This window comes from Megalops cyprinoides, chromosome 17, assembly GCF_013368585.1.
Source record: "Megalops cyprinoides isolate fMegCyp1 chromosome 17, fMegCyp1.pri, whole genome shotgun sequence".
In the NCBI taxonomy this organism is placed as follows: domain Eukaryota; kingdom Metazoa; phylum Chordata; class Actinopteri; order Elopiformes; family Megalopidae; genus Megalops; species Megalops cyprinoides.
This window is the reverse complement of record NC_050599.1, coordinates 23,819,234-23,847,107: the sequence shown is the minus strand read 5'-3', so window position 1 is coordinate 23,847,107 and position 27,874 is coordinate 23,819,234. Positions and strand designations below refer to the sequence as shown.

At 48.1% G+C, this 27,874-nt stretch overlaps 1 protein-coding gene across 2 annotated transcripts in view; it reads left to right on the top strand.

Annotated features, from left to right (window-relative positions):
* Positions 1 to 102: 102 nt before the first annotated feature.
* Positions 103 to 27,874, top strand: part of LOC118792197 (coiled-coil domain-containing protein 85C-A-like) — a 45,839-nt gene continuing 18,067 nt past the window's right edge. For both annotated transcript variants that reach the window (XM_036549964.1, XM_036549963.1), the window contains exon 1: positions 103 to 1,465. In XM_036549964.1, coding sequence (XP_036405857.1) covers positions 763 to 1,465 — 703 coding nt within the window. In that variant the 5' untranslated portion in view covers positions 103 to 762. The remainder of the gene's footprint in view (positions 1,466 to 27,874) is intronic.

Here is a 27,874-nt window from a genome sequence, read left to right as displayed (position 1 = left end):
TTGACCGAAATCCTCTTGAATATTTTTGAGGCAAGCCTGTGGAAGGAGAGGAGGGCAGAGCAAATTTCAACCTGCGAGAGGATTCAATCCGACAACCGCTTAACAAAATCCATTCGCCGGATCAGCGTGTTTGTTCGTATGCGGTTCAGTCCTGACTGGATCAGAGCGACGTGTAACACAGACTTGGGTCTTTCATGTTTTATCGGATTTTTAAAAGTTGGATTGAAATCTGATCTCCGTTGAATGAAATCTGGAAACCTCTGTAGTTCTGAATCACTGTGGATTGCACTTGCCTTCGCAGTTTTCCTTCATGGTAAACTAGCTACATCACCGCGGGACAGTGGAGAAATAGCAGCTTTCGCTGCATGTGAACGGGGATAATTTCTCATCATTCATCGATGTGTTGTTCTTATGAGGAAGGGATCACATACATTGAAGGTATTTTGAATTTATTTTCTTCCGTATAATACAATTTCATAAAAGCAAACGCATCGAAACGGCACTGTTTGCTATTTGCCGTTTCAGAGAGATTAGCAGTTCATCTTTTGCGTGCCCGCTTGAGTGCCAGCGTTTTTTCCACTTATTTTTCATTTTATTGTATTTTTCCCGTTTAATTAGTCTGCCAATTTAAACGCATGTGTCACTGGAGTTATTTTCTTTATCATGCATTCAGATTTGAATATAACACCGTTAAGGCTCGGTTAGCAAATTTTCTGTGAATTATCTCCTGTAAAATTGGAAAAAAAGGTGGAACGCTGAGAGATGGCAAAAATTTCACTGGACGGACATAATGATGATTTGAGTCAGATTTCAGACGAGGAGCTGTTCAAATGCAGCAAAGAGGATTTAATCAAAAGACTGAGGAGGGCGGATAACGAGCGGATGAACTTGATGGTGGAGCACGGGAACATGATGAAGGACGTCAACCGGAGACTGCAGGTCCACCTCCACGAGATCCGCGGCCTGAAGGAGATCAACCAAAAACTACAGGACGACAACCACGAGCTGAGGGAGCTGTGCTGCTTCCTGGACGACGACAGACAGAGGGGCAAGAAGTTGTCCCGGGAGTGGCAGCGGTTCGGAAGGTACACGGCCAGCGCAATGTGGAAGGAGGTGGGCACGTACCAGCAGAAGCTGAAGGAGCTGGAGGCCAACCAGGAGACGGTGATGCGCGAAAACATGGAGCTGAAGGAGATCGTGCTCATGCTGGACGAGGAGAGGAACGGTGCCGGATCCAGGAGCTCCATCGACAGCCAGTCCAGCCTGTCCAATCTTAACGGCACCGGCGCCGTTCGGGATGTCGGGGACGGCAGCAGTACGTCGAGTACCGGCAGCGCCGGCAGCCCGGATCACCACAACAACCATATGCACAAGCCGGCGGAGGCGAAGATCGGGACCATCCGGCGGTCTATGGATGATCTGTCAGCCCCGCACCACCACCGGAGCATCCCCAACGGACTTAACGGTGAGTCTCACTTACCAATTAGCCTTTACCTCTGGCACACCTGAATCGCACGTGAGCGGGATGCTGCCAGTGCGGCCACCCGAGGAATTCAGTAAGGTTGCCTAAAAAAACATTTAAGGAGCGGGCGGTGATCATTGCGATGGCTTTCAAATCTCTTTTGGAGGCATTCAGTTTAACCATGGAATCAAGTTCAATGCAATTTTATTTGTGTAGTGCGTTATACAAAGCATATTGTCACAAGTCAGCTTTACAGAGATCCCAAGCCTGAACCCCCAAGAGCACACCTAAGGTGACAGTGGCAAGGAAGAACGCATAACTAAAGGGAAGAAAGCTTGCACAGAACCCAGCTCAAAGGGTGGGGTGGGGTGGGGGGGAGGGGGGGGGGGGGGGGGCATCCACCTCTGGCCAGGACCACAAGGTCCAGTTAGGTTTAGGGCCTAAAGTGTTTCTCAATCCTACTCCTGGAGCCCCCCTGTCCTGCATATCTTCAATCTATCCTTGCTCCAAACACACCTAATTGAAATAATTAACATGCTCTTTATTAAATCAGGTGTGTTCGGCTAATCAAAAGTGCCACTGATGAGTTCAGTCAGGTAGGTAGAGCAGGGAAAGATGGAAAACGTGCGGAGCAGGGGGGCCCCAGAAGCAGGATTGAGAATCAGTGGTTTAGGCAATTGGGGGAGTGTGTTTATTCAATTCATTATTTAGGGAGGAAAGGTCTGAGGTCAAATGAGATGTTCAGGTCAGTGGGACTGGCTGGCTGGGTCAAGATATGACCTATCTCATCTCAACTCCTATCTCATCACGTGAGTTTAATTTTCTATTTCTTTTGGCCCATAGAACAAACTAATAATACTTTGATTTACTTCTACAAATTAAAACTAAAGTAAGGCTTTCCTTCAAAGAGTAAGCAGTTGGAAAAGGAAAATTTTGAACCACTGCCCTTATCTACACCAAAGGTTCCCTGTGACAGACAGGGTGACAGCTGAACATTGACCTTCTGGTGAAGCTCTCAGGTCCTTGTGTCAGAGCTGCCATAATTATAGCACGAGGCTGAATTACTGCATGCAAATACTAGCTGCTGTGTGCTTCATAAAACTGCAGTCGTTTGAACCAAGAGTGATTACAAAGTTATGCTCAATTTGTTCATGCAGCACCGCCACTTTTAAAAAAAATCCACGGCAGAGCAGACAAACTGCCACAGCACTCACACCTGAGGCAATGACTTACTAATAAGTTACCTGGAATAGGTGTGATTGTTGGATCCTCACAGGAGTGCTGGGTGTGGATTGTGTTTGTTGTTGTTGTTGGGGAAGGGGGGCGTGAGGTGGAAATGCCTCACCTTTGCTGGGGTGAGAGCGTGCTTTGACCCCTTGGCGTGCCCTGAGGGGCAGATACCGCGGTGGGGTCGAGGTTTGACTGAGAGCTGTATTGTACCGGAGGGGGCAGGTTCCTGTGTCCTGGAATGCAGCTGGGCGGCAAAGCCCAGCCATGCGCCCGTTTTCAAGCCACCCCTGAAACAACAGGAGCTGAGGAATAGGATGGATGGCCTCTGCACAGCCCGCTGAAGGTCCCCATTCACTGTTAAATAGGGGACCTCCATGACTGTCAAACATGCACCATGCCTCACTTTTTCAGAACACCCACTACACCGTGGCGGTGACCAAAGAGTTAACGAGTAGCACACCTTATTGTCCTCTCATGGCCACGCATAGAAAATGAAAGTGTTGCTTCACAAGGGCGTTGCTTTGATCAAAAGAAAGGAATGTGCTGGAATTTAGTAGGAGTGGGAGGAGGAACTTAGACCTGTGGTTTCAGGATGGCAACCGCATAGGTGAAGCGGTCATCTTGTGGTTGCCTACTGAAGAGCGGTCATGAGATCCCGGTCTAACTGCTACCAGGTTTGATCCAATTTGCCCTGCGATCAGATTTATCGCACCGTCCTGAATTTACCCCTTTGTGTTTACCATGGGCGTCTGGTACTTGTGTATACGTACCTCCCTTAGGACAGGCGAACATACTCCCAGATTAGGTTGATTTAGTAAGGTGGCCTAAAGGATTCTCTGGCCTGCTGTATTGTATGATTTAGGCTTCTCTTGGCTCTTTTGGCCCTGTTCTTGTGTCCACATTAGGTTAAACTTTACTTAGACCATAAATCTCATTCATGGAAATTAAAATATATATGGCAAGGATAAGTACACTGACCAAGTGCCATGATAAAAGTGCCAAGATAAAAGTGGCATGTTACAGTCAAATAAAGACTCGTTTTTATGTGGTTCATTTTCAAAGTGTGATCTTACGTCTCAGACAGCACTGTGGAATGCAGTGAGTGCTTAGCGCTAGCTGTTGGGACAGCTGATTTGTGTCTCATGGCTTTCCCTAGACAGCCCTGTGAATAAATGTTTTGGCATCTCTCCCCTTATGAAAGTTCCGGGCAGCAATGTTTGGGATGATATCGCATATGTTCCATAAACAGTTTGATCAGAGTCTCTGTGGTACCTATCCGCAGTGTGCTTTGTACTTAAGTTATTATAGTTTGGTTTTCAACCAGAGAGTTTTTAGTTATATTGTTTTTCCAAGATTGATTTGAGGTTTCAGTCTAATGGGGTGAGCTTGTATTGTGCTGCTTAAGGAAGAACTTCTTAGTTTTTTTCATTCAAAACAAAATCAAGCAACTGATTTTGGATGTGTGGCTGGTCAGTATTTTTGTGGCTTTCAAAGAGATTACCTGACTTGGATGAGAAGCTTTTAATGCTAACAAGTAGGAAGTCAATGCTTTCATTCCTGGTCTGTAATATGCAGGTGAGTGTATAACCTGAAAGAAATTCTGCAAACAAAATCAATATATTTGTAATGAGTATTTGTAATGAGTCTGCTTTTATAACAGAGATACAGATATGAAAAAAGGAGATCAGGGATATTAGTCTGTTCTGAAAAGTCTTTTCCTTTTGAAGGGTATAAAACAGCAGCAATTTAAAAGATAGAGAAGGGATGGTAGCTGTAATGCTAATGCTGTTATGTGACCTGTTTTCCAGAAGACCTTTTCCCTGTAGTGCACAATTGATGCCTGCACAGAAACTCCAGGAACTCTGAAATCTTAAATCTATTGCTTTTCCTAGAATCGGGAGATAGATTCTGAGAGTTTAATCTGAACACAGATGCACCTGTTTGCCTGCTGTGGTACGCAGTCGGTGTCTCACATCTCAGCCACTGCTGAAGTGGTTTCACATCGTAAGCTGGGACACGTGAAAGCCCAGCTGAGAAAGTCATTGTCAAACGGACTTTGAACTTCCTGCGGGCTCACGAGCTCCTCCCCACACCTGCCCTCCTGACCTCTGAACTGGTTTCACACACACTTAAGCGTTCTACATGTCCCCGCACACCACCGAACGTCCCCCTGGGGGAGTTATTGATATCCTGTGTTGCATCTCCTCCCCAACCACCCCCCACAACACACATACATACACACAGTGTGACCGAGGGCTAAATGGCAAAATGCAAATCGATCACAATTTTTCTCATTCGCCCTCAGGAGGGGAGTTCGATCTCCAGGACATGGAGATAGAATGTAGCGCAGTGCCAGTTGAATGCACTTGACCGTCCCCCGCATCCCTATCCATGAGGGGTGGCCCAGAGTTTGCAGACGCTTGCCGAAAACAGCACGGACCTGCTAATTGTCTTCTGCAAGCCCTTTGAGGCCTCAAAACCAAAGTCAACATGCAGTGATTTGTTTTTTCTGGCTTTGATTTTCACTTTTGTGTCCCTATCAGTATTGCACAATACAAAGTGTTTTCAAGGTGGGTCCGTGGGCAGGGCCGGCAGGACAAAGTGCTTCATTTCCTTTTGCACAGTAGCACTAAGGCTGCACTGTTTTCAGTCACCGATAGTTTGTCACTTTGCAGTATTCTACAGACATTGGTACTCTCTGTATTTATTTTCTGAATGATGTAGTTTTTTGTTTGCCATATTTTTTTACAGTCAATTGGAGCAGCAAGTTGGGGCAGGGTGAAATTGACAAGGGTCCAAATTGCCAAGCCAAGCGACAAAAGTCAAACCAAACAGGCCGATCACGTTGCTGAGAGAGAATCACATGGCAGCAGTTTAGTGTCTGCAACGCTGTTGACTAGAGTAGAATGCAATTTTTTCCTTTAAAACCCATTTTTTTTACCCTGGTAAAATACTTATTTGCCTTAGGGCACAGTGTGCTCTGAGCATAAACCTAATACTACCTCATGATTACATATTACTTGCCGATTACAGCACTGTCTGAAATATGTGTGTTCAGCTGACCCAGGATCAGTTGTTATTTTGTCTTGCGTAGTGATTGGGGTTTGGATTAGGTCTTGGGCAGACAACCCTGGCCCTGGAGTGCCAGTTTTGTTCCATCTGAGCTTTTAGTGAGGCAGTTGGATCAGTTACTATGCTAAATGAATGCAAGCGATTCAGTCTCTGGTGAAATGCTGAGTGCCCAGAGCGCATGACCCTCCCTGGAATAGAGGCAGCGCTAGCTGATCCCGGATCAGCGCACAGCGTGAGCCCCTCGCACTGCCACGCCCTGCGGGCTCCCGCCCCTCACCCGCCGGGCCTGGTTTTCCCGCCACCCCTGGACCTGGCTCCGCCCGGCAGCTCGGCTGCACAGATGGTGTTGCCATGATTACCACCGACCTGCCGCACGTGTTCAGACCTGATGGGGGGATTTACGCTCTCTGGGTCCCTGGGCCGGTCCTCTGAGGTTGAGGCGCTTAGCTGCACCCACACTCTCAGAGAATAACATTTCAGTCATTCTCACCTCAAGACCGGGTCAGGAAAGATTAGGACCCTCTTTAATTACTACAGAACGTGATTACTATTTGTTTGCTTAGGAGGTGCACCTCATCCAACCTTTTAATCAGCCTTTTAAACAAACAGTTTTATTTGAGGTAAGGAAAACTTTATTCAATGGTACATCTGTAGTGTCCTGTTTGGAATTCAACCTTGCAATTTTCAAACTTGCAATCCCTAGGTCATAGTGTCACAGTGTAGCGTAGTGATAAGAAGCAGGGCTCCTAACCAAAACGTTGCTGCTTTGATTTTCTGCAGGGACACTACTGCTGTACCCTTGGGCAAGGTACTTAACCTACAATTGCCTCAGTAAATATCCAGCTGTATAAATGGATAACATGCAAAATTGTACCCTATGTAAGTCACTCTGGATAAGAGCGTGCATGGCCTCTTTTCTCTGTTTTTCCTCCTGTCCTGTTGTAATCAGGCAGGCTTGTGTATATGTGTGTTTTATCCTTACTTTCCTTTGCTCTTCACCGAGTGGAAGTGAGGGATTTGCGGTGTCCCCACCCCTTCCTTTACATGCCCCGCTTTGCCGGTAAGGCTTGGGATTTTCCGCGACCCTTGCCAAGAAAAGCGGCTTTGTCGAGAGAGGCTGATTGAAGCCCCCCTGCACAGAAATCGTGAATATGTGACTCCTTTTTAACGAGGTGTTCGACCTCCGGGGATCTGAAGTGGCCGCGCAGGTTGCATTTCCTCACGGCAGCGTACGAGGCGTCCATGCCTTGGACGTCACCGTGTCGCAAAGGGACATGGGCGTCAGGGGGCGAATGTCACCGTGAGAGGGGAGGCGTCCACGTGAGTGTGATTTGCCTGCACACTCTATATGATTAATTCAATGAGAGGAAAATTGTTTCGTTTTGCTCCGGTCTGACTGGTTTAATTATGGATATGCACAAGCAGGGACAAGCTACCACCTGTCAAAACGATAAATCCCCAGGATTAATTGATTACCAGAGGGTGGAAAAAAATATATAGGGTCATTGGTCTTGGCTGGGTAGCTGGTCGGCAGCTCTTTCAAAATAAAAGTCTCCTCCTGTCAGGCAGTGTGTTTTATGCACTGTTACTGGGACCTGTCTCTCAGTGTCCCTGCCCAGTCTTCTCCAGCCCTTTCCGTGAAGCCGTTATGCTTGCTTTGTAGCTCTTCCATAATTTTCTCTTAATCTTAAAATTGTGTTTTGGCTCTGACTTTGTTTATAGTTGCGTGCCTGCATGTATAATTCACACTGGAAAGTGCAGTGAGAACCTTTTGTATGAGAGAAACACTGTTCAAACAATGAGTGCTATGATATTAAGGTAATTGCTACTTTTGGCAGTGATGTCAGAACAAAAATCCTGATCCACATCTGCTAATGAATGTCACTTTCATACCGCTGCAGTAACTCCAGCAAAAGGCTGCAGATTGCATTGAAATTGTGTATGTGCTTGTTGAAAGCTTTCCGCTCAGGTAGCCTGCACAGTGCCTTACCAGGGAATAGAACCTGCAGCTCCTTAACTGCTGTTCTACTCTGCCACCCGACATGCCTGTGGGTGTGTCTTTAACCGTACCTCTACTGTATAATGATTGCAGGCTGAGAGGGGTTTAGACAGGGCAGTGTTGAGTGCAGGAATGCTTCCATTCTGTAGGGCCTGGGACTCATGAGATTACCCCTGGTTGTGTGGAGGTAAGTTCGAGAACTCTCCTCTTGGTGGTGTACACGGGGTCCAGACCTGAAGCAGGACCCTCCTCTGAACTCTCACTGTATCGGGTTACATAGGGTCCTGACCTAATGCAGAGTGCTCCCCCGGTCTTTCGTTGCAAGGTTGTGTTTCTGGCCTTGGTGTCCTTGGTCCAGACACTTGAGTTATGGGGTTGTCCTTTGTGTTGTGTCCCGCTCCAGTCTGCACCCCCTCTTTGCAGCTACCAGTATTTTAAACACACACCCACCCCTGACCCGGCACACACCCCCACATGTATTTTTGGTTATTTTTGGTTCCCAGCGTAGAGCCGCTAAGCAAAGAGTCAAACAAAAGGCCCAAAAAAAGAGGGTCAGCCCAGGTCAGGAGTGTGGGGGTGGGGCTGGCCAGTGCTGGTGGATCCTGCGGTCTGAGTAATTGGATTTGTGCTGACTGCTGGTGCTCAGGAGCCAATCAATGAAGAGCAAAGCTGGTACCACGCACCATGGGGGGGCAGGGAGGGCAGGATGGAGCGGCTTCACGCACAGATCGAAAGTCAAGCCGTAACAGCACGGACGCAGAACCCCCTGAAGTCGCACAGAGGAGAGAGCTTCATCCCTGATGCTGGCGTTTGTGACCTGTGGCTATTTTAGGATCGGGTGTCTGTATTCGGTTGTTTGCAGTTAAGAGTCAAAAGTTACAGCTCCTCTAACACGTTATGCAGCTTGGCCTAACTTCACCTCAGGAACATTCCTGAAACACAAGTGTGTTTTTTTTTTAACGAAGTGACATCACTGTTTTTGAATTGAGCGGGAACTCAAGATCCCTTGCCATGCACTAACGCTTCAGATTTTTAAAAAAATGCTTCATTTGTAGTGCCGCTGCTACATCAACTCAACACCCTAATAAAGGTGGAGTTCTTAACCGTTGCTCACATATGCCATGCGTGGAGCAGGCAGCCTTGAATGGAACTTATAATGAGGTCTCGTAATGAATTAATGGGGTCCCGTAATTAATTTCATGCCCCAATTAGATAATGCATCTTCAAAGATCATAGTAAAGGAGATGGTGGGGTCTTTCTTTTCAGAGAAGATGGATGTGGAGCAGCGTGCTTTAAAGTTAACGAGCGACAGGGTTTGTTTATCGGCTCTGGTCACTGTCGGCGTTATTACATGTGCTAATTAGAATGGCAGCTTCCCCTCCCGCGGTCCTGACCACCCGAATCCTGGCTGTGGGTGGAGCCTGCGTTGGCTGAACAAACACCACATCCAGGCTTTTTAACCCCGGAGCTGAGACACCGCCCTGAGATGAAACAAGGTTGCAAACATGCACCTCAACACTGCTCTTAGACAGAACAGGGCTTTAAACATGAAACACAGCACTACCCTATAAGAGAACTGCAACACTGCCATTAGACAGAACAGGGTTTTATCCCTGAACCATAGTACTGCCCTGACATGGACCTTTAACACCACATCACGAGACATGCTGAGGCAGAACTGTATTTAACTCCTGCCCTTGGTCGCTCCTTGGTCACCCTGCTTGAGCTTTAAAGGACTTGGACACCTCCCCCCGTCCAGGTTCAGTCCTGGGGTGTGTCCTCTCGCGCTCTCCGCAGGACGTTATCAGCCTTTGTGAGCATGGCGGAGGGCAGAGATAACCCTGGAGCGGGCAGGGGTGTGAGTGAACCCAGAGGCCTGTCAGGAACAGTGATAGATTACACCCCTCCCACAACCCCCGGCACGGAGAGACTGTTCACCTCCTCCGCAACATGCTCCACCAGGTCATCCTGATACCGCTGCAGAGTAGAGATGTAGGTGCCCTCTGAGGTTCAGAGACAGAGGGGTTCAGTCAATGAAAGAGTAAATGGTTTACATTAGCCCCATGTAGCTAGTAGTATTATATTCTAGTACCTTTCACATTATCATTGTTATGAATTTTGTGATAATGATGTACTGCATTTGTGTAGCAGCTTCCATAGATGGAGTGGGGGTGAGGGGGTGGGGGGAGGTGCTTGCTCTCTCAGCTTATGTTTAGCACCACCCCTAACTGTGTGAAACTTTCAGTGTCAAAATATTTATATAAAATCATACCAGTTCACTTTATCCATCCCTAGTGTCCCCGGCACCTGAATACACTAATAAAATGTAAGTGAAATGGAATTTTCCATTGTTTTTCAGACTGCTAAGTGGTTTTCTGCTGAATCGGCACACAAAAATACCCCGTTAATGCCTGACATAGCTTTGCTGCGGCCTTGATGCAACCTTCACCACATTCAGGTGATATTTCTCCTCTGTCTTCTTACAGTCAATGTGAGCAGTATGGGGCTTTCTTTTTGATCTTAGCAGTGCCATTCTGGTCCAGAGGCTTTCTGGGTCTAAGGCTTATAATGGATAGGTTTTCCTTTTGTGAAGACAGGTGAAGCAGACACCCGTGATGTCAATTTGAAAGATACTGTAAAACCGGATTTCCCTGTTTTACAGAGTGTAGAGTTCTTTCCCTCTGAGGCGTTGAGTCAGTGTGTTTCAGGGAGGTAATGGAATGCGTGATGCTCTTCCTGCTTCTTTCACTGTCTGAATAAAGGAGTGCTGGGTACCTGAAAGAAGGGTCACGGAGCCTCACTCGCACTTCCTCGTACCGATGTCACACCCTGGCCGCGTCTCTCTCGCTTATCTGTGACACAATGCCATCTTGTAAAGGTACCCTTTTATCGGAAGCCATTGAAACCAGGCCAGCCGAGGAGCGTGACCTCCGCTTCATTATGTTGCCACATTCTTTGACGTCAGCTGGAACCGGCGCAGGGCACCGACAGGAGATGGAGATTTTCGTCCACTCCCTGCCTCCGTGAGTGAGTTGACTGGAAAAGGGAGTTTGCTGTTCTGATCGCTTGTTTACTCGGGCCCGCATCGCCCCTCCCTGCCTAATTAACGAGCTCTCAGCCGCCCCCTCTGAGGCCTGTTTACGTGCCGATGCGGCCCCTCTCTCGCCCCGTCGGTGTGGGAGCGCTCCGCTTGCCAGCGTGCCTCTGTCAGACAGAAGAAAAGCCGACCATCCTTTGTGATGTTAATGGGGGAAGTGTAGAGGGGTCTTTGTGGCCTGAGTGTGAATGGAGGGAAAGCTTCACTCCAGACAGGCCCCCCTCCCACCCTTCCCCACACTCCCCTTCTTGTTTCAAACCAAGCCTACAGTGCCCCCCTCGGAAAAGCCACAGAAAGCAGCCGGGGGTTTGAGAGGTTGGGGCGGGGCGGGTTTCAAATGATGCTCCCCGAGGTCACATTGCTAAGATAATGAAGGCATGCGCATTCCACCATTGCCAAAGCTCTACGTCTCCCACACCACCCCCCCCCCCACCCCTCACAGGAAGTTTTCCCAGGAAGTAAATCTTGGGCCAGTCAGGGCATGAACGCACTGGAACTGATCACTTGACCTGGTCACGTGGGGAGGGCGAGGGGGAAGATGTTCCTTTTGCCCGAGGGTCCCTTAACCTCTGCCGTGACCTGGTAGCGTAGCGGATCTGTGCCACAGCTGCAGCTCATGAACCACGTTCCCCATGCAGGAATCCGTACCACTTCTGTGGTACATTTTTTTCTCAGTCGAACATTTTTCCAAGGAAAAGGCAAATATTTCCAACCTGGTGACCTCATTGACACCCTGACCATGTACTGTGTTTTGCATGTGAAATAATTAAGCCTCATGTTTTTCAATGGAAATTTGGCAGATCTAGCGTGGCTTACAGTACAAATGAGTTAACCCTGACAAGTCCAGCTGGTTATCCAGCTCTCTGTGAAACGCCAGGGCAAACAGAACTTTGGGGGGGGGGGGTTGTTTCTTTTGACCAAGATAATGATCATCTGAATCAGTATGTGAGGGCTTGACTATGGGATAGTATAGTCTATGGCATAGTTACCCACAGTTTGAACTTGTTCATGAGTAAAAATAGAGTCAAATATAATATTGCAATTAGCAACGAGCAGGTGTCAGTTTAGAAGCTCACCAGCCTTGAGGGAAAAACCTCATTCCCTTATGTAGCCTGTCTTAAACTTAACCAGTTAAGATTTTTAAAGGGTCACTTCGAAACTCAGTATAGCTGCTTTGTTTGATTGTTAATGGGAGGGGATTAGAAAGCGTTTTAAGGACCACATTTTCCCAAAGTAGAGAATTCTCCTGGAAGGTCTCAGCCTGATAAGTGAAAGGATAAACGACCAGGGATTTCTGTGTCATATTCAGCATCTGTCAGCTGTTAAAAGGTCTCATCTGGAGGCTGTGGGGATGAGGAAGGTACCACGTGGGAATGCTGCAGCTGTGTGTGTTTTCAGAGAGCCAGCCAGTCAGGACTTCCCACATTCCTGGACAAACAATAGCAGAAGTAGGGCACTTTCGACATGAATGGTATGCATAAATCACGGCCCATGGGGTCAGGACGTACTGTCCCCGAGCCGCCTGAGTGGGCTGGACATTTGCAGCATGTGCAGAAAAGCTAAGCATTGATGAGCTGCTTATTCAATAAGGGAAGAGTCAGTGTGATGGAAAACGAGATTGGTATTAAATATGTGTCTCTTTGCTGACCAGCATAACTCGGACGCAAGTGTGACCTCTGTGGATGAACGATGTGCAGGGTGCACCGAATTATTCATCCACGTGAGGCTCGGGTGAGTCCCTCGTCCTGGGACGGGAGAGACGCTCCCATTGGCCCGCCCTCTGGGGAGACGAGTGGCCCGGGCTACGGGGATGGGTCCGGGAGCCATGGCAACAGCGGCTCTCGTCCGATCGATCGATCGATCCCGCCCACGTGCAGCATGCCAGCGGCGGCCGCGTGGAGAGCGGAGGCAGCAGAAGCGGGCTGTGGGGGTGACCAGGGCTTGGGGATAGCCGAAGGACAGCTTTGTGAAAAGCGACGTCCCTTTAGAGATCACTGTGTGTCTCTGAAAGATTTAGCTCTGGGAAGCAGTGTTCTGGATGTGGTGGGAATCCATCCAAAAAATACCTCCATCTGTACTGCTAGCAATTTCCTGCCTGCAGGAACAGCAGAGATTAGTGGTTCGGATGGTAGCGTGAAAGATGCACTTATTTTGAGCACTTTCTTAGGGTGTAAATGCCAGCTGCAGACAGAATAACATATATGCCTCAAACTTCTCTTAGTGCTGAGCTCAATGGCTGCATATTTCAAAAATTCAAATGAGATAGTTACATGCTCAAAAAGATCAAAACCACATTATGAAACCCCATATGTTTTAGGGCTTTGCCAGTCTTCTCCTTGGTAACTGGAGTGCACATTTTCCTTTTTTTATGATAATCTAGATATCAGAGCTGAGAAGTCAAACAGGAACATCTTTGTCATGCTCTGATGAGTTATTTCATGTGTTTTGCACGTGTCAGCCATGTAAATTCTGCATGGCTACTCGGCCGCACTCAGTAAAGCATCCACTTGTCTGCCATGTCAAAATCCCTTCAACAGCCTCTGACCATTGCATTACATGACTAGACCCGTTCTAGTCATTCTGTTTCCACATGTTACCTCCTTCAGAATGAAGGCAACAAAGAGGATAGCGCTGCGAATGTGCAGCCAGTTGGCAATGCTGAAAGAGAGCTCTCCCTGAGCTGAATTATTTCGCCGCCCGTGCGCTTTTAATCTCCTCGCCCGTGGAAGTTGTCTGAGCTCTGCCGCACCCCTGGTGGGAATTCTGATGATCCTCGCAGAGCGCGCTGGTGTCGACGTGAAGCCCCCCGGGACTGTGGCTGCTCTGACGTTCCTGCAAAAAGGGCCGTGTCAGCAGTACTGCTCGTCTCCCATCTTGCCGAGTCAGGCGGCGCGTGACCTCCAGAAGGAACCGGCCAAGCGGGACTGGTAAGCAATCCGGTGGAGCGCCGGAGGCACGCCCCCCATGACGGGGTTCCCATAAGGCCTGACCTGCCATGGCCACTCCTGCCATGTAGTGGAACACCTAGCGGTGTTGTCCACACACCTTGACCGGGGTTAACATGAGACCATTCTCTCTTGTGAAACATTCACCCAGCAGCAGGATCCTGTGAGAGTAGGGGTTACAGGTAGGACACAGGTCACACTGGTCCTCAGGGGGAATACCTTGAGAATGTAAACCTCCCAGTCTAACGGACAGCAGTATCGTTAGGTTTCTGACTATTTTTCAAACTCCTGCTCTCAAATACTTTAAATATCTTTGGTGTGTTGCTCTGTCAAAGGTTTGTTGTGGTGGAAATTGAAAGTAAAGAGAGCTCGAAGTAGAATCGGCTGCAAAGCTTAACACACATAAAGGCCAGAGGCTGAAATATGAATGACTGAAGTAAATAAGTGATTGTTGATGCGTTGTTGTGTTTTTTGCAGTCATTAGACATGTTAATTTATAAAATAGAGAATCGGTGAGCCCACAGCATGCTTACTTCCATCACCTTTGAGTCTTATCCTGCTTTGCTGAACAGCACTTCCTTCCTGTCCAGCATTGCAGAAGAATGTTGAGATGAGGAATGAGGCTAAGAGAATGTACAAAGTACAATCTTTGGCAGTATTTCAGCACAGCCTTCCAAGATACTCTAGTATTCTTTCAAGAGGTTGAGCATTGGGGGGGGGGGGGGGGGGGTTGTATGAATGTGTGTTTGGGTGGGGGGGGGGGGGGGGGTTACAGGGCTGCTCAGACTACCATCTAGATTGAAAAAATTGTATGGGGGGTGACAGTAAGAGCCCTGTGAACCCAGAGCCATCTGTCCGCCAGTATTGTTAGCAACACAAAGGGGCTGAGGGTCCTTTAAAGACCTCAGCCATGAATGGGACCTTCATGTCACCCAGAAAGGCCCTGGTGCGAGGGATGTAGGCTCGTCACTGACTGGGAGAAGTGCTGAGTTACAGGGAAATTCTGGAATTTTTATTGTTGACTGTGGTGCAAGAAACTACAGTATAGCCTTCCATTATCTATTCCCAACAGGCATCTGACCTCTGACTTGCGTGACATCATTTGGGGGTAAGTGGGGTCCCTAACGAGAGTTCAGAGTGTTCACTGCCTCGCCAAAGCCCTTGAGAGTTTGCAGCCTCCTTTTATTCGTCCGTATTAAAGTTTTACGAGCCATTTAAGCTATTTGGAGTGCGGCTCCGAGATGGAGTGCGATCCATTAGACGTTACATCGGGGCGCGTGTTTTATACAGGAAATGGGTTTGTCTTCACAGGCAATCCCAGCTTGTCTGTTCGCATCACCTGTCCTTCTCTTAAAGCGATCCGAGGGCGTGCGATTCAAAGAAAGCTGTCAACGGATTACCACGGCAGGCTTCAGGAAATGGGAGTGGGAGACAGCAGGTCTCGTGTTTGTGTCTGTACTCGCGGTGGCATGCAGTCAGTCGCCCTGGCCTTATTGGTGATGGGATGGGCTGGCAATGTACTATATAATATATATAAGTGTTCGTTCTGGTGCTACTAACAGACAGGTTGTGTGCAGTTGATGAGAAGGACGAAAAAAATGTGCTACAACCTGAAGATGCTGCTGTAACCATTAGCGGGCCCCTATTGAATAGCATTAGCCGCTAATCATTTCCCAGGAGTGTGCTATTAAGATTGCAGGCTCAGATCTGTGCTGGGACCCTGTAGTTGAACGAGACAACCGAACCTGAGTCGTGCAAGTTCAGACGAATAATGCCGAGGAAACAAACTGGTTGGCTAATGTTTGCTTCTACTCAGCGCAAATCCAAATGGTGTCACCGACGGACATGCCATTTGAACAGAGCTTTAGTTTTTTTTTTACCGTTAAGGTAGAGTGCTGCAAGCGCAGTGTTGCATCGTGTTAACATAAACGTTTGGCTCGAATTTCTGTGAAAAACCACAAAAGAGCTTATCTAAAGGCTAGCGATCCCGATGCTTTATGCTTTTGTTAAAAGCCGAGCCTTTTTTTTCCTAAACGATAACCCTCTTAAGCGGACAGAGCTGAGGGGCGATCCTCTCGAAAGAAGGCCGGATCCCGCGTGATTTAGCTACGCTTTGCGGTGCATTTGATACGCTGATCGGCAGCCCTCTTGCCAGTTTTTTCTACGTCTGGCCGCTGACGCTAAAGCATTCTTAAGAGCTTTAAAAAAAACACAGATACAGATGTGGTCCCAAGCGCAATGTGGGTTTATCTGAAGTGGCAGGATAAGATGCTGCAAGATGGCTTTTTGTGTGCTAATGTCTCCGTGTGGGTGACTGCTCTGCCCTTTCCACATACCTGTTTTTTTAATATGCATTAATATACCTGGTATCAGCCCTGAAGCAATACAGTGGTTGAATCTGGTTCCACAGTCTCAGAGAATACATAATCAGAAGTTAAATTAGATAAAGCAGAAGGAAGGCTGCAGTTTTAAAAGGGCAATAGTGTGGTGTACCGGTAGCGAGGAGAGCTTGTAACCCAAAATGTTAATCTGTGTCACTCTGGATAGGAACTAAGGTGAGTGCTCATGAATGTAATTTTGCTCTGATTGCAATTTTATTTGGGTAACAATTAATGGCTTGTTGGCCTTGTATTTTTCTCAAATGGTTACACATATTTGGGCCTCTAGAATCTGTTTAATGATGGACACTGTGGTGTTCTCTGGCGTCTCTAATAGAGACACTTCCGGTCTTTTCATCTAGGGCTACTCCTTACCTTTCCACTAGGGCTATTCAAGGTCTCTCTTTTTTATGACTGCTGTTTGGCCTTCCTCTAGGGCCACCCCTGCTGTGTCCTGCAGGGCCGCTTCTTGCTTTTCCCCCCTAGGGCCACTGAAGGCTTCTCTTTAAGGGCTGCCCTGGTCTCCCCTCTAGGGCCTCTCCCGGTCTAGAGCCACTCTTGGATTGTAGAGAAGAGAAGGTACAGCAGAAGCAGGCATTTCAGACAAACAGAGTAGCTTGTTGCTAGGAAACACTCTTATTACAACGTTGGTATGCGTTCCATTTCCCCCGCAAGTTTCTCTTCACTTTTTCCCCCCTGTCCTGTTATGGTTTATTTCACTTCAAAGCAAGCATAGGCTTGTTTTAGACACACCCTTAGCCTGAATTTCCTTGTTTCAGTAAAGTAACAATGGAAAAGAGAGATTCTGAGGTCTGGAACATGTGTTCCTGTTAAACTGCATCATTCAGTAGTTACTTCAAGAGGGCTACAGCTTCACTGGACTGATTAGGGTGAGGGCTGACAGGAATGATTGTGGAGAAGGCCATTGAGGAACATGTGGAAAGAGTATTTGCTGGCAGGAAGGCCAGCAAATGGCAAGAGAGTGAGAGGAACCCAGCCAGGGTACATTTACATTTTCAGCTGTGCCCAGCACAGAATGTTCTTCTGATTGAGTGACAACAGGGACAGCTTTCAGTCTCCGTGTAACTAGATAGAGAAGGATGCTTCCATGTGTCTGTGCACGTGTGTATGTGTATATATGACTGTCTGCGTGTGCCTTCATGCGTGAGTGCATGTATGCGTGTGCGTGTTTGTGCATGCATGCACAGGCGTAAAAGTGATATGAAGTGAAGGCGTGTCTTAGCAGTGATAGTGGAGTTGCTTTGATGTAGTCATGCAAACTGAATCTTTCATAATATTTTGGATCAAAGAAGAACGTGAGCACTGAACCAAACTGGACCATTTCAGTGACTTTTTCTTTGTTTTTTTTCCCCTCCCCTCATGGCCCGGACTTTTTGCTGTTCACGCAAACCACCAAACGATTCCATACATCTACCCCATCTAGGAAGTGTATATCATCCATGGAAAATACTAATGCTGTGATGCCTGTGTAGCTGTTTGTTTCTGAGACAGAGTTTTCTGGGTTATGTGTTTGGTTTAGTTGTGCTAAGTTGAATAGGCATAGTGATAGCAGCAACTTTGAAAGAGATGCCTTACACATGTCTATCGATTTAAAAATCAATGGAATATACACTCAGTATGGTGGTCTTAACAAACACATTATCGCAGAGCCTGAGAGAGTGAACTACAGCAAAGCAGCACACAGCTGTAACAAGCACGGTGTGTAATGAAATGGGATGGAAAGAGAGGACCGAGGCCTGTAATTCAATACTTACTAATATTTCCCTCTGACTCCCAGGCTGTGTTTATGTTTAGTATACCTACCCATCTTATAGAGGTCCCTCAAATGGTTTCTGCATACTCTCAGTAAGAAAGATCCTTGAGAATGTGTACATTTCAGGGTAATTCCACAAGATACAGCCAACACGAATATTCCTCCAGTTGTATGTCAGTGTTAGTCATGGGGGGGGGTTGCGCTTGGTCATGTACAACACATAACCGAAGGACGTTGTGGTGAATCTCAGAAATATGCTTTGGGGACAACAGTGTGGTCTAGTGGTTAGGAGCAGGGCTCCTGACCCCAAAGTTGCTGGCTTGATTCCAGCTGGCCCAAGGTTCTTAACCCCACCTGCCTCAGCAAATAATCAGCTATATAAATGGATAAAATGAAAAAAATTGTTAGCTCTGTAAGTCACTCTGGATAAGATAAGATAATGTGATGTAATGTTTGGTTAGGAGCCAATCCTTATGCTTGCAGGGAGAGATTTGATTTACTTCATCAGGATAATGGAGGGTTAAGCAGGAAACAAAAAATGCAGACTCCTTCATAGCTTTCCGGGCCATATCTAAGGAGTGCCAAACCATGGGGCAGAACCCTGCTGTTAAGGAGACATTAGCTCCAGCAGTACCTGGAGTTCAGATCGGCACAGGAATCACCTTCTCCTCTCCCTCCGAGTTGAAACAACGAACAGACCCAAGGCACTGTGCAACCACCTTGAGAAACGAGACCGCAACAGCTGCGTAAGATGGACCGAGAGAGAGAGGGAGAGAGAGAGAGGGAAGCGAGAAACTCGAATAGGACAGGAGCATATGCCTCACCCGTTTAATCCACAGCTTTTCACTGTAAGGTGATTAGAGAGCCAGCGCAGGCCTTGTTAGGAGGAAAACCAGCTAAAACGGCTGCAGCGCGGGCCAAAGCCAGTTACCGACGGCAGTTAGGCCAATCTCGCCGCGCGGCCACTGGAGAGGGCTCGTTTTAACAGGGTCTGCACGCGTGCCTTCCCGCTGAGGTATGCTGTCAGGCACTGTCCCCGAGCCGGTGTGCCACCACCTTCATCTCCCACTCCTCGGCGTTCAGAGGGCGGTGGAGATTTGGGGGGGCCCCAGAGTGCCCCTGAGCTGTTGTTCCAGCATTATTCTTCTCATTATTTTTGCCTCACTCTGAATTGTCATTAGGTGTAAGTGGCCCGCTGGGGTACTTTAATGAGTGTTAGGAAACAAAACTCGAGGAGAGCGATTGGTTTTTCGCGTACTAAGCGCTTAACAAGTTGATGACTCCCGCAGGTCAAATCTATTGGTGCCCCACCAGACACTTTCCCTGTGTTTAACTTTTTCAAGAGAGGAATTGTTGGAGTCTAATGCAAAAATACACTGAAATTCCTGTAACACTGTGAAATACAAGGGGGGTGGGGGTGGGAGTGAGGAGTATTGATTCACAAGGACAAATGGCTTTCATGTGCAAGACCTTCCTTATGACTCGAATAATTGATATGTACAATTTATACAATTAAAGGTGAACTGTTAAAGCCATAAATATCCAAGCCCCTCTTCCCCACTTTAGTTCAATAACTGATCGTTAATGGTCTTTAATGCCTGTAATGATTTTGCAGGTATTAAGCGAAAGACCCCCTGGCTGGTTTTGTTCTCTGTGTGGAGTTCCATATTCACATGATGCATGCGTGACCTTGTAGGACGTAAGCGGAATCCCCCTTTACGCTATGATTCCGTCGCGGCAGGCCACTCACCCAAAGATGCCGTCACTGGGGCATTCTGTGATCCAATCCCAGGAACAGCCTGACCACATGAATCATTAATTACAGACGGGCTGCTGTAAGTGGGGCAATTAGAAAGGAAAATAACCAGGGGATTCTGCTGATCCCCATACTTAAGGGAACCGTCAGCACGGGGGGAAAAAAAAGAGATGGACTGTCTGAAGAGGAGGACAGAAAGGAGCAGGGAGCAGAGAGGTGAACATGGGCAGGATCCCGAAGGTCCTTTAAAACCCAGGGAAAGCATTTGGTTGCTGGACGTACCACATGTTGAAAAATTTTCCCCCACGAGGGATGCTGGCATGGCGTGTGCTTGGAACATCCAACTAAACACTCCTCCTGCTTTTTGAAACACATGCTGAGCTTTTTAATCAAGATCCAAAAAGATAAACTTGCTTAATGTCAACTGTGCAGTAGACTACAGGCTGACTTTCAAAGAACTGCCATTCATGTCCCTACTAATCATGCTGTCAGTCATGTCTACAACCCTGCAGTGTACCAACCATATTATTATTGTTACATTATCATGTTGCCAAAATTATTATATAGCATTTAATTTGTTTGTGGAGGACATGTTCTTATCCAGGGTAACGTGGCTGTGTAACTTGGGGTAATATAGCTTGCACTTTATATTGTCAGTTTGTGTAGCCAAATATTTACTGAAGCGAGTCAGGCTAAGTGACTTGCTCAGCAGTGTAACAGCAGAGGTGTGCCTGGGATTTGAAAACTGCAGCCCTCTGGTCCCAGGTCCCTCGCCACTGCGGCAGACTGCCAGCCCATCATTCACTGTGTGAACGGTGTGAATTCCCCCTGCAAGGCGGGCGTATCGGCGCAGGCCATTGCACCTGCAGGGGTCTCAGTGGTCATTGTGGTCAGACGTACAGCACACCGCTTGGAGAAAGAGAGGGACGCCTCATTTCCAGGCACGTGACCAATCGTTCGGGCCCCTCGGTGATGGACCTTTCGAAGGCCGAAGGAAAGGGGGGAGCGGGCCGGCGCGATCGGGAGGCGGGGAGTGGGGTGCATCTACCTCACTGCCGCCAGGATTGTGAAAAGCTGAGCGGAAGCGTGCGTCCGAAATGATGAAAAGCGTAGAAAAATGACGCCTATGAAGCGAGCCTACCTGATGCTGTCCTTATGTGCTGTGTGTGCTGTCAGGGGCCGCTGTTCAGCCTGTGACTGCCATGTGCAGCCGCGCTGCTGATGGAGGGGGTGGACCAGATTACGAAGCAGAGGATAACTAAGCTATAGCTATATGTGCCAAATGACCGCTAAGTGTTTATAAATGTATTCTGCTGAAAATGCCTGCCGACCCGGTTTCCTGCAAACATGGCTGATACATTCCAGTACTCAGGTTTCTGAAAGCCTGATATTATAGCGTCATAAAGTGCTTTGATTTTGCACTGTTAATGCTGTTGTGTTTTGATCCAGTCCCTTTGCCTCACACAGGTCCTGATTTTGGTTGTTCAGCCAATAGCTGTTAGCAACAGGAGACTGGTACTTTGTTAAACTGGTGTTAAGATGGAAGACTTTCTTAGACTGGTGGGTATGATGTGAAACATTTTAAAATGTAGGCTATATTTTCCCGTAGCTACTTGGGACTCATCATTGTGGAGGTGGGGGTGGGGGGGTGGGGTGTGGGGGGTCTCGTTAGTTTCGCCCCTGTAATTTTCCACTGTTGTAATTTCAGATTGTCATATGAGTGGGCAGAGAATACTTACCCCTAAACCGAAATGGCTGCTGTCTGAACGTGGCGTAAATTACAGGGGGGTGGTCCGAGCCGCTCGCTTCTCTTTGAGTTCCCGTTCCTCCCTTTAATTTAATTGCCCTTCGTACTCAGTGAGCGCGAGCAGAGCTTCTCTCCGGTTAATTATGCGAGATCCCAAACCCCCAGCTCCTTTTATGAGTTGGTCTGCAATAAAAAAGCGATTTGCTCTCGCCTTATCCTTAAGTCTTGGCCAGTCTCTGTAGGTTGTTTGGCGCAGTGTGATGTGGCGGTTGAGGGGTTGGGCTGGAGCCCCAGGTGGGGCTTTGCCATTTCACCTTTGAGCAACATGCTGCCGGACTGTTTCAATAAACATTCAAGCTGTACAGATGGATAATATGTCGGAATGCAAGCTATTTTAGTCACCACAGACATCTGCTAAGCGAACATGTAACGTCATGTAATACATCGCAATGTACTGCAACGTGATATAATCTAAGATAATGTAATGCGATGCAGTGTTCGCCGCAACCTTCATCGCAGTGCCTGCGAAACAGGAGTAGCAGCAGCGCAGGCGTCAGGGTTTCCTCCTCCTTCACAAGCCAGGCAGCAACCACGCAAATGCTGAAAGCCATCTCTTTGTTAATGAAAGGAAAAGTTTGACTCTGAAGCTGTTCTGGAGTCAGTGGTGCGTCAGCAGTAGGGAGGCTGGATCGGTTAAAATGCAAGCTGCGAGAATGGGACGCATGCAGGGAAGGTGGTCAGTTGAAGGTCACAGAGTGAGGTAAGGTGGAGAGTTTTGGCTGAGGGGCGCAGCCGTGACATACATTTGCGCCCTTTAAATGGGATTTATTACATGTAACAGCGGCTCTAAGGATGCGCGAGCTGTAATCATCTAAGAATAGCGGATGTGTTCGCTGCTGTTTTCCCAGAATTCCCTGTCAGCAGCATGCATTTACATCGTGGTTACATAAGCAGCACAGTGCCAGCACCAGGACAGATTTATCCAAGGTGAAAATGTGTTCAGATAGCTTTTTCCAAGTGGTTTCAGGCTAAGCGAAAAAGGGGGTTAAATTAGATGAAGCTCCATCCCTTCCACCCCAACACACACACACACACACACACAAAACACAAAACAGAAAATGGGGATTAAATTAGATGAAGCTCCAATTCTCCCACCCCAACACACACGCTTGCATGCACACACACGCGCACACACACACAAATCCGAAAATGGGTGTTAAACAAGATAATTCATCCCCCCCCCCCCCCCCCCACAGATCAGAAAATGGGGGTTAAACGGGTGTTGCTCTGTCGTACCCCCACCACATGCTAAGAAGCTGCGCCTGCAGCAGTGGAAAGATCCCTCACCTCTCACGCAGACATTAGACACGCTGCTCGAATTAGGATCTGAGACCGTGATCATGCAGAGGCCGTTTTCCTCGGACTGGGAAGGTCCTGCTCAGAAAGGGGGGGAGTGCTGTGGGGGGGGGGGTTCAGGGCGTCACCGCTGACTGGCGAGCCTAGTCTCCTTGTGCCGCAGGCACTTCATCAACCGAAACGATTGATGGATGGCGGAGGAACTGTCTCCGCGGAGGGCCGGGAGCTTCGAGACTCTCGTCCCCCCCCCCTCCCCCCTCCCAGCTGCAGGAACGGTGAAGCCAGAGGAGCTGCGGGGGGAAACGTTTTGCTTTCATTTTCATCATTGCATTATTCATCCGCCTGGCAGACCAGACACCCTTATATAGAACGAGTTATATAACACACATATTCCATATCATCCCTGAATACTGCCAGGTGTTAACTGAAGCAACATCCTTACTTGACTGGTGAACAGCAGCGTCTCGCTCCTCAGGATTCAAACCCACAACCCTCTGGGTGCGAGTCGGTGAGTCTCCAGCCACCTGGTCAAGCTGTGGCCCGTATTACAGGGCCTGCCGCTGTCAGGGCAGTGGGAGCCTTGGCACAGCGTGAAGCTCGGTGTCTGGCTTTTTGGGAAAGGAAACAAACTGACTGCCCGCTTGGGCGCGGCGTACGGCGAGCATGGCATCTCAGCTGTGAAATCGGATTGGACCGTGAAGAGACAGGGCTGGGGAGGGGGTGGGAGGGGGTTGTGTGTGTGGGGGGGCTCGAATACTGCGACGATTTCAAGGAGCACGCTGTTCCCAGCAGCTGCCTCCCAAGGCTGAGAGGGGATCGGCCGCGCCCGTCTCTCACAATGTGAAATGGACGCAGTGTGGAGCAGGCATTTAAATTTTCCATGGAAGGTGTCACGTGATCTGGTCCCAGAGAAGACGACCAGACACACCGAGTATGCCCCCTCCAAAACAACCCCCCCCCCCCACACACCCACAGGTCCGCGCCGTTTCCCGCCGCCAAACGAAACCGCGTGACTCCCTCTCCCCACCGGCGTGGAAACCGCCGCAGGTAGACTGGGGCGAAGCGATTTGCAGCGCGTGGCACGGCCGTGGATATTTAGACCACATTTCGGTTTTATTCTCATGTCCTTAATCCTTTGATTAGGAGGGAAATGCCGCGTTCTGGACAGCCTACAATCCTGTGCGGCTAATCCTGGCGCTCGCAGTATGGATTTTATTCTGTTTGTTTTATTTTGGAGCCTAAGACGAGTAAACTGAACGTTGCTGCTGTGTTTTTACATGTAGTTTTTTTTTTTTTTTTTTTTTTTACATACATCTGCTATTGATGTTCTTGTAGAAATCCCATGCATTTTTACTGTTGAGTAGGAGATTTTTTTTTAGATCTCTCTGAGTACAAAGTACAAAAAAGCACAGCTGTGGAAGGCAAAGGGACCGCCATTACAGTTTTTAACCAATTAAACAAACAAAACAACAGAAGAACAAGGCATTGTCGTTTATTTCCCTAGAGAACAGTTTTTGACCAGAATCAGAAATATTCTCTGAGAGCACTGAATAAATACAGAAAGTGGCCAGGCAGTGTTTTTTGGGTAATCAGAAATACTTTAACGCTCTAACATTGGTGTCGTTTCATAGATTCGTCATTACAAAAGTTACCTCTTCTAATTTAGTGTTTTAGGACAGTAGTCTCGGTCGATTCTGTTATTCTTGCCTGTTATATTAGCCCTGCCTGGGTTAACAGACAGGCCCTGGGTTATGGTCACTTCTCTCCTCTTGTGTGCCTTTTGGTGTCCACACAGCAGAGGCCCAAGGTCGATCCAGGGAGGCGCACACGTAACCGGGTTAAAGATTGAACGGCAGAAACGCTCTCCGCCTTTTGTTAATGTGTAAGAATGTGTTTAAATCCCTTTTTTTTCATTTCCCCTGGCAGAAGCAAGGCCCACTCCAAGCCGCTAAGCTTCTTGTGACCGCCCCCGTGTTGCGGCGGATAGTTTTATGGGATATGAAAGAGCGTAACACCCTGGGCTCATCCGCGACGCGGCGCGCCCCTCTCCCGTGAGCCGGAAAACGCCCCCGCGAAGCGCCGTCTGAGGTGCGGGCGGTACTTCGCGTGCCTCGTGCTTTTCGGAAACAAACAGCTCACCCTGATGGCGTGGGCCGTGTTTACAGGGCGCGTTGGCGGCTTTGGGCCTGCTGCAGGACTGTAGAGTACCTATAGTGCAGCACTTATCTTTATTGACAAGCTGATTTGGCAGAATATCACTTTTGCAGGGATGTGAAGGTTTAGACAGTTATGAAAGAGAGTTACGTGAATTGTAACACTACAAGCTAAAAGCCACCTTTAACACTAATATTTAATGTAAATGCTATAATGTAATGCTAATGTTTCTACCATTACCACAAAGAGCATCTCTTCATCACTGCACCGGCTGCCTACCCACCGTGGTCACAAATGACAGTTATAAATGCGGACCATGGCCACTGTCCCTAACAATGACAAATGCTGAGGCACACCCATTGTCACCGGTGATGATGATAAATAGCGATTAGAGATGACTGAGCTTGCTATCTCCCTGCAAGACTGATGAAGTAAGCTCTTCTCTTTCTGCAGCTAAATACTGTGATACTTATAACATGTACTGGTGATGTTGTATGTGATGAAGAATTATGCGTTTTTGGTGAATAAGGGGTTAATGTACCCACATTTATACCCATATGGGCGCGCACACACACTCGCACACACACATAGCATGTGCGTTAACATGAATCTAAAAGAGGAATGTATAAGTGGAGAGAATCGCTCATCATTCACCAGTCTTGGGTGTGCTGCTGGGTTTCTCATTGGCTGAGCACGCTAATGATGTCACAAGAGAGCTCTTCTCCGCTCTGCTGAAAGAGTACCATTTCCTGCCACACGTGCGTCAAACACAAGGAACGTCAACCCTCCGCTGACATCTGGCACAATATTATAATCATGACGATAATGCCTAATAATTGCCTTTCACAGACTCTCCAAATCCCACTCCATCTGCTTCTTGGAAGTCAAGAAAGCTACTTTATCCACTCTATTTCCTTTGGACCCCTTTTAATTCTTTCACTCTTACAGATGAGCTTCCTCTGTCTGTGATAGAATTGGCTTTCTTTTCAATCAATCATGCTGTTTTGTATGAGCCAGGGGATTCATTCATATTTTTATCTTTTTTTTTGTTTGAGGGTGTGGTCGTTATATTCTGTTGTAGTCTTATAATTTCCTTCACAGCTGGCATTAATTGAAATCAGAGGGGGTGAAGGTTTTTCTGTGTGTGTCTATGTGTGTGTGTGTGTGTGTGTGTGTGTGCGCATGTTTTCGTGTGTGCATGTGTGCGTGTGTGTGTGTGGCCATGCCTGTGTAAAACTCATTTGTGTTTTAATTACATATATGAAAACGTACAGCCCTGCAAACGGACGACAGACTCATTTGTGTTCTTAATTACGTGAGAGATCTTACCGCTCCTCAGAAACGGGTGACAAGCTGATTTGCGTTTGTAATTATTTGCACGAGAGCTGGCCAGACCCTGAGACGGGCGCGACAGACCGGTCCGCTGGCTAATCGGTCTCCGTCTCGAAGCGCCTCCGTCTTCGTGCGGGGACCGGCTCGCCGACGCCCCTCGAAGAGCTTTAACACTTCCTCTCCATATGGCCTCAAACCCCCCCCCATCCCGCAGCCAGGACAGAGAGAGAGGGAGAGAGAGAGAAAGAGAGAGAGAGGGAGCTCACGACTCGGCCGAGAGAAGTGGGTCACCGCGGCAGCGGTGATGCGATCGGAAGCGACAGGCCGTGAGGGTCGGGCTCTGTCACGCTCGGTCCTGCGTCCCCCCCCCCCCGGCTGCCTCATGCTGCCTGAGTGGTCCGCCCAGAAACACGCCACGAACATCGGCGACTGACACACGGGCTGCTTCTCCAGATACAGCTCTGCTTAAAGGACTGCACTCAGTAAATAAATAAGGGTGGGGGTCCCCCAGGGTGTGGATGTGTGTGATGGGGTTGGGGTGGGGTGGGCTTTGGGGTGGGGGGGGGGTAGTGTTGATTGGCCAGCTGCGTTATGTCTGGTTCTCTTACTGGCATAAGGCATTAAAGGTGTTACACTGATCAGGCGTTTAACCTCATTACTGGGCTAAATGCCCATAGGTGCATTGGGATGGTGGGACCAGGCTGTCTCCTCTCAAAACACACTGATAGTATGTGACTGTGTCAGAGGTGTGTGTGTTTATGTGTTCATGAGTGCGTGGATGTGTATATGTATATGAAAGTGTGTGTGTGTGTGTGTGTGTGTGTGTGTGTGAGGGCATACTGGCATATGTGCGCATATATTCATGAGATTGTATGCATTAGAGTGTGTGTGTGTGTGTGTGTGTGTGTGTGTGTGTGTGTGTGTGTGTGTGTACTTGTGCGTGAATGGGAGTGTACGTATGTACATGTACATGTGTGTGAATAAGAATGTATGCATGCTTGCATACATGTGTGCATGAGAGTGTATGTGTGTCTATATATGCATGTATATATTAGAATGTTTGCGTGCATATCCGTGTACATGAGGGTGTACGTGCACCAGTGCACGTGTGTGTGTGAGCATTCATGTGCATGTTCTATGCATGTGTGCATGGGTTGGAGGGAGTGTTCAGCTTGATTCGGTGTGTTTAAGCTCTCTGCACAGCAGAGCCACTTAGACAATGTGCAGATAATCCCCTGTCTGAATCTCTGCTCATCTCACTGGATTCTGCCTTCCTGCACACTACGCAGCTCCTTTAGAATGCTTTCCACATGCAGCCTCGCGGTCCCAGCGTACAGCAGGATTTCGGTCTAGTGCCTTTGGTCCTGGTGAGGACTGGGGGTAGAGGGTATTTGTTCATTAGAGGAAATTCTGAAGTTCAGTACCTCTTGAGGTGAAGCTTCATTACTGACCTACTTGCCTCTCTGTCCCACTAGACCAGCGTTTCCCAAACCTCTCCTGGAGGACCCCATTGTCCTGCATGTTTTAGATCTCTCCCTGCTCCAACACAGCTGATTTAAATGATCAGTTTGT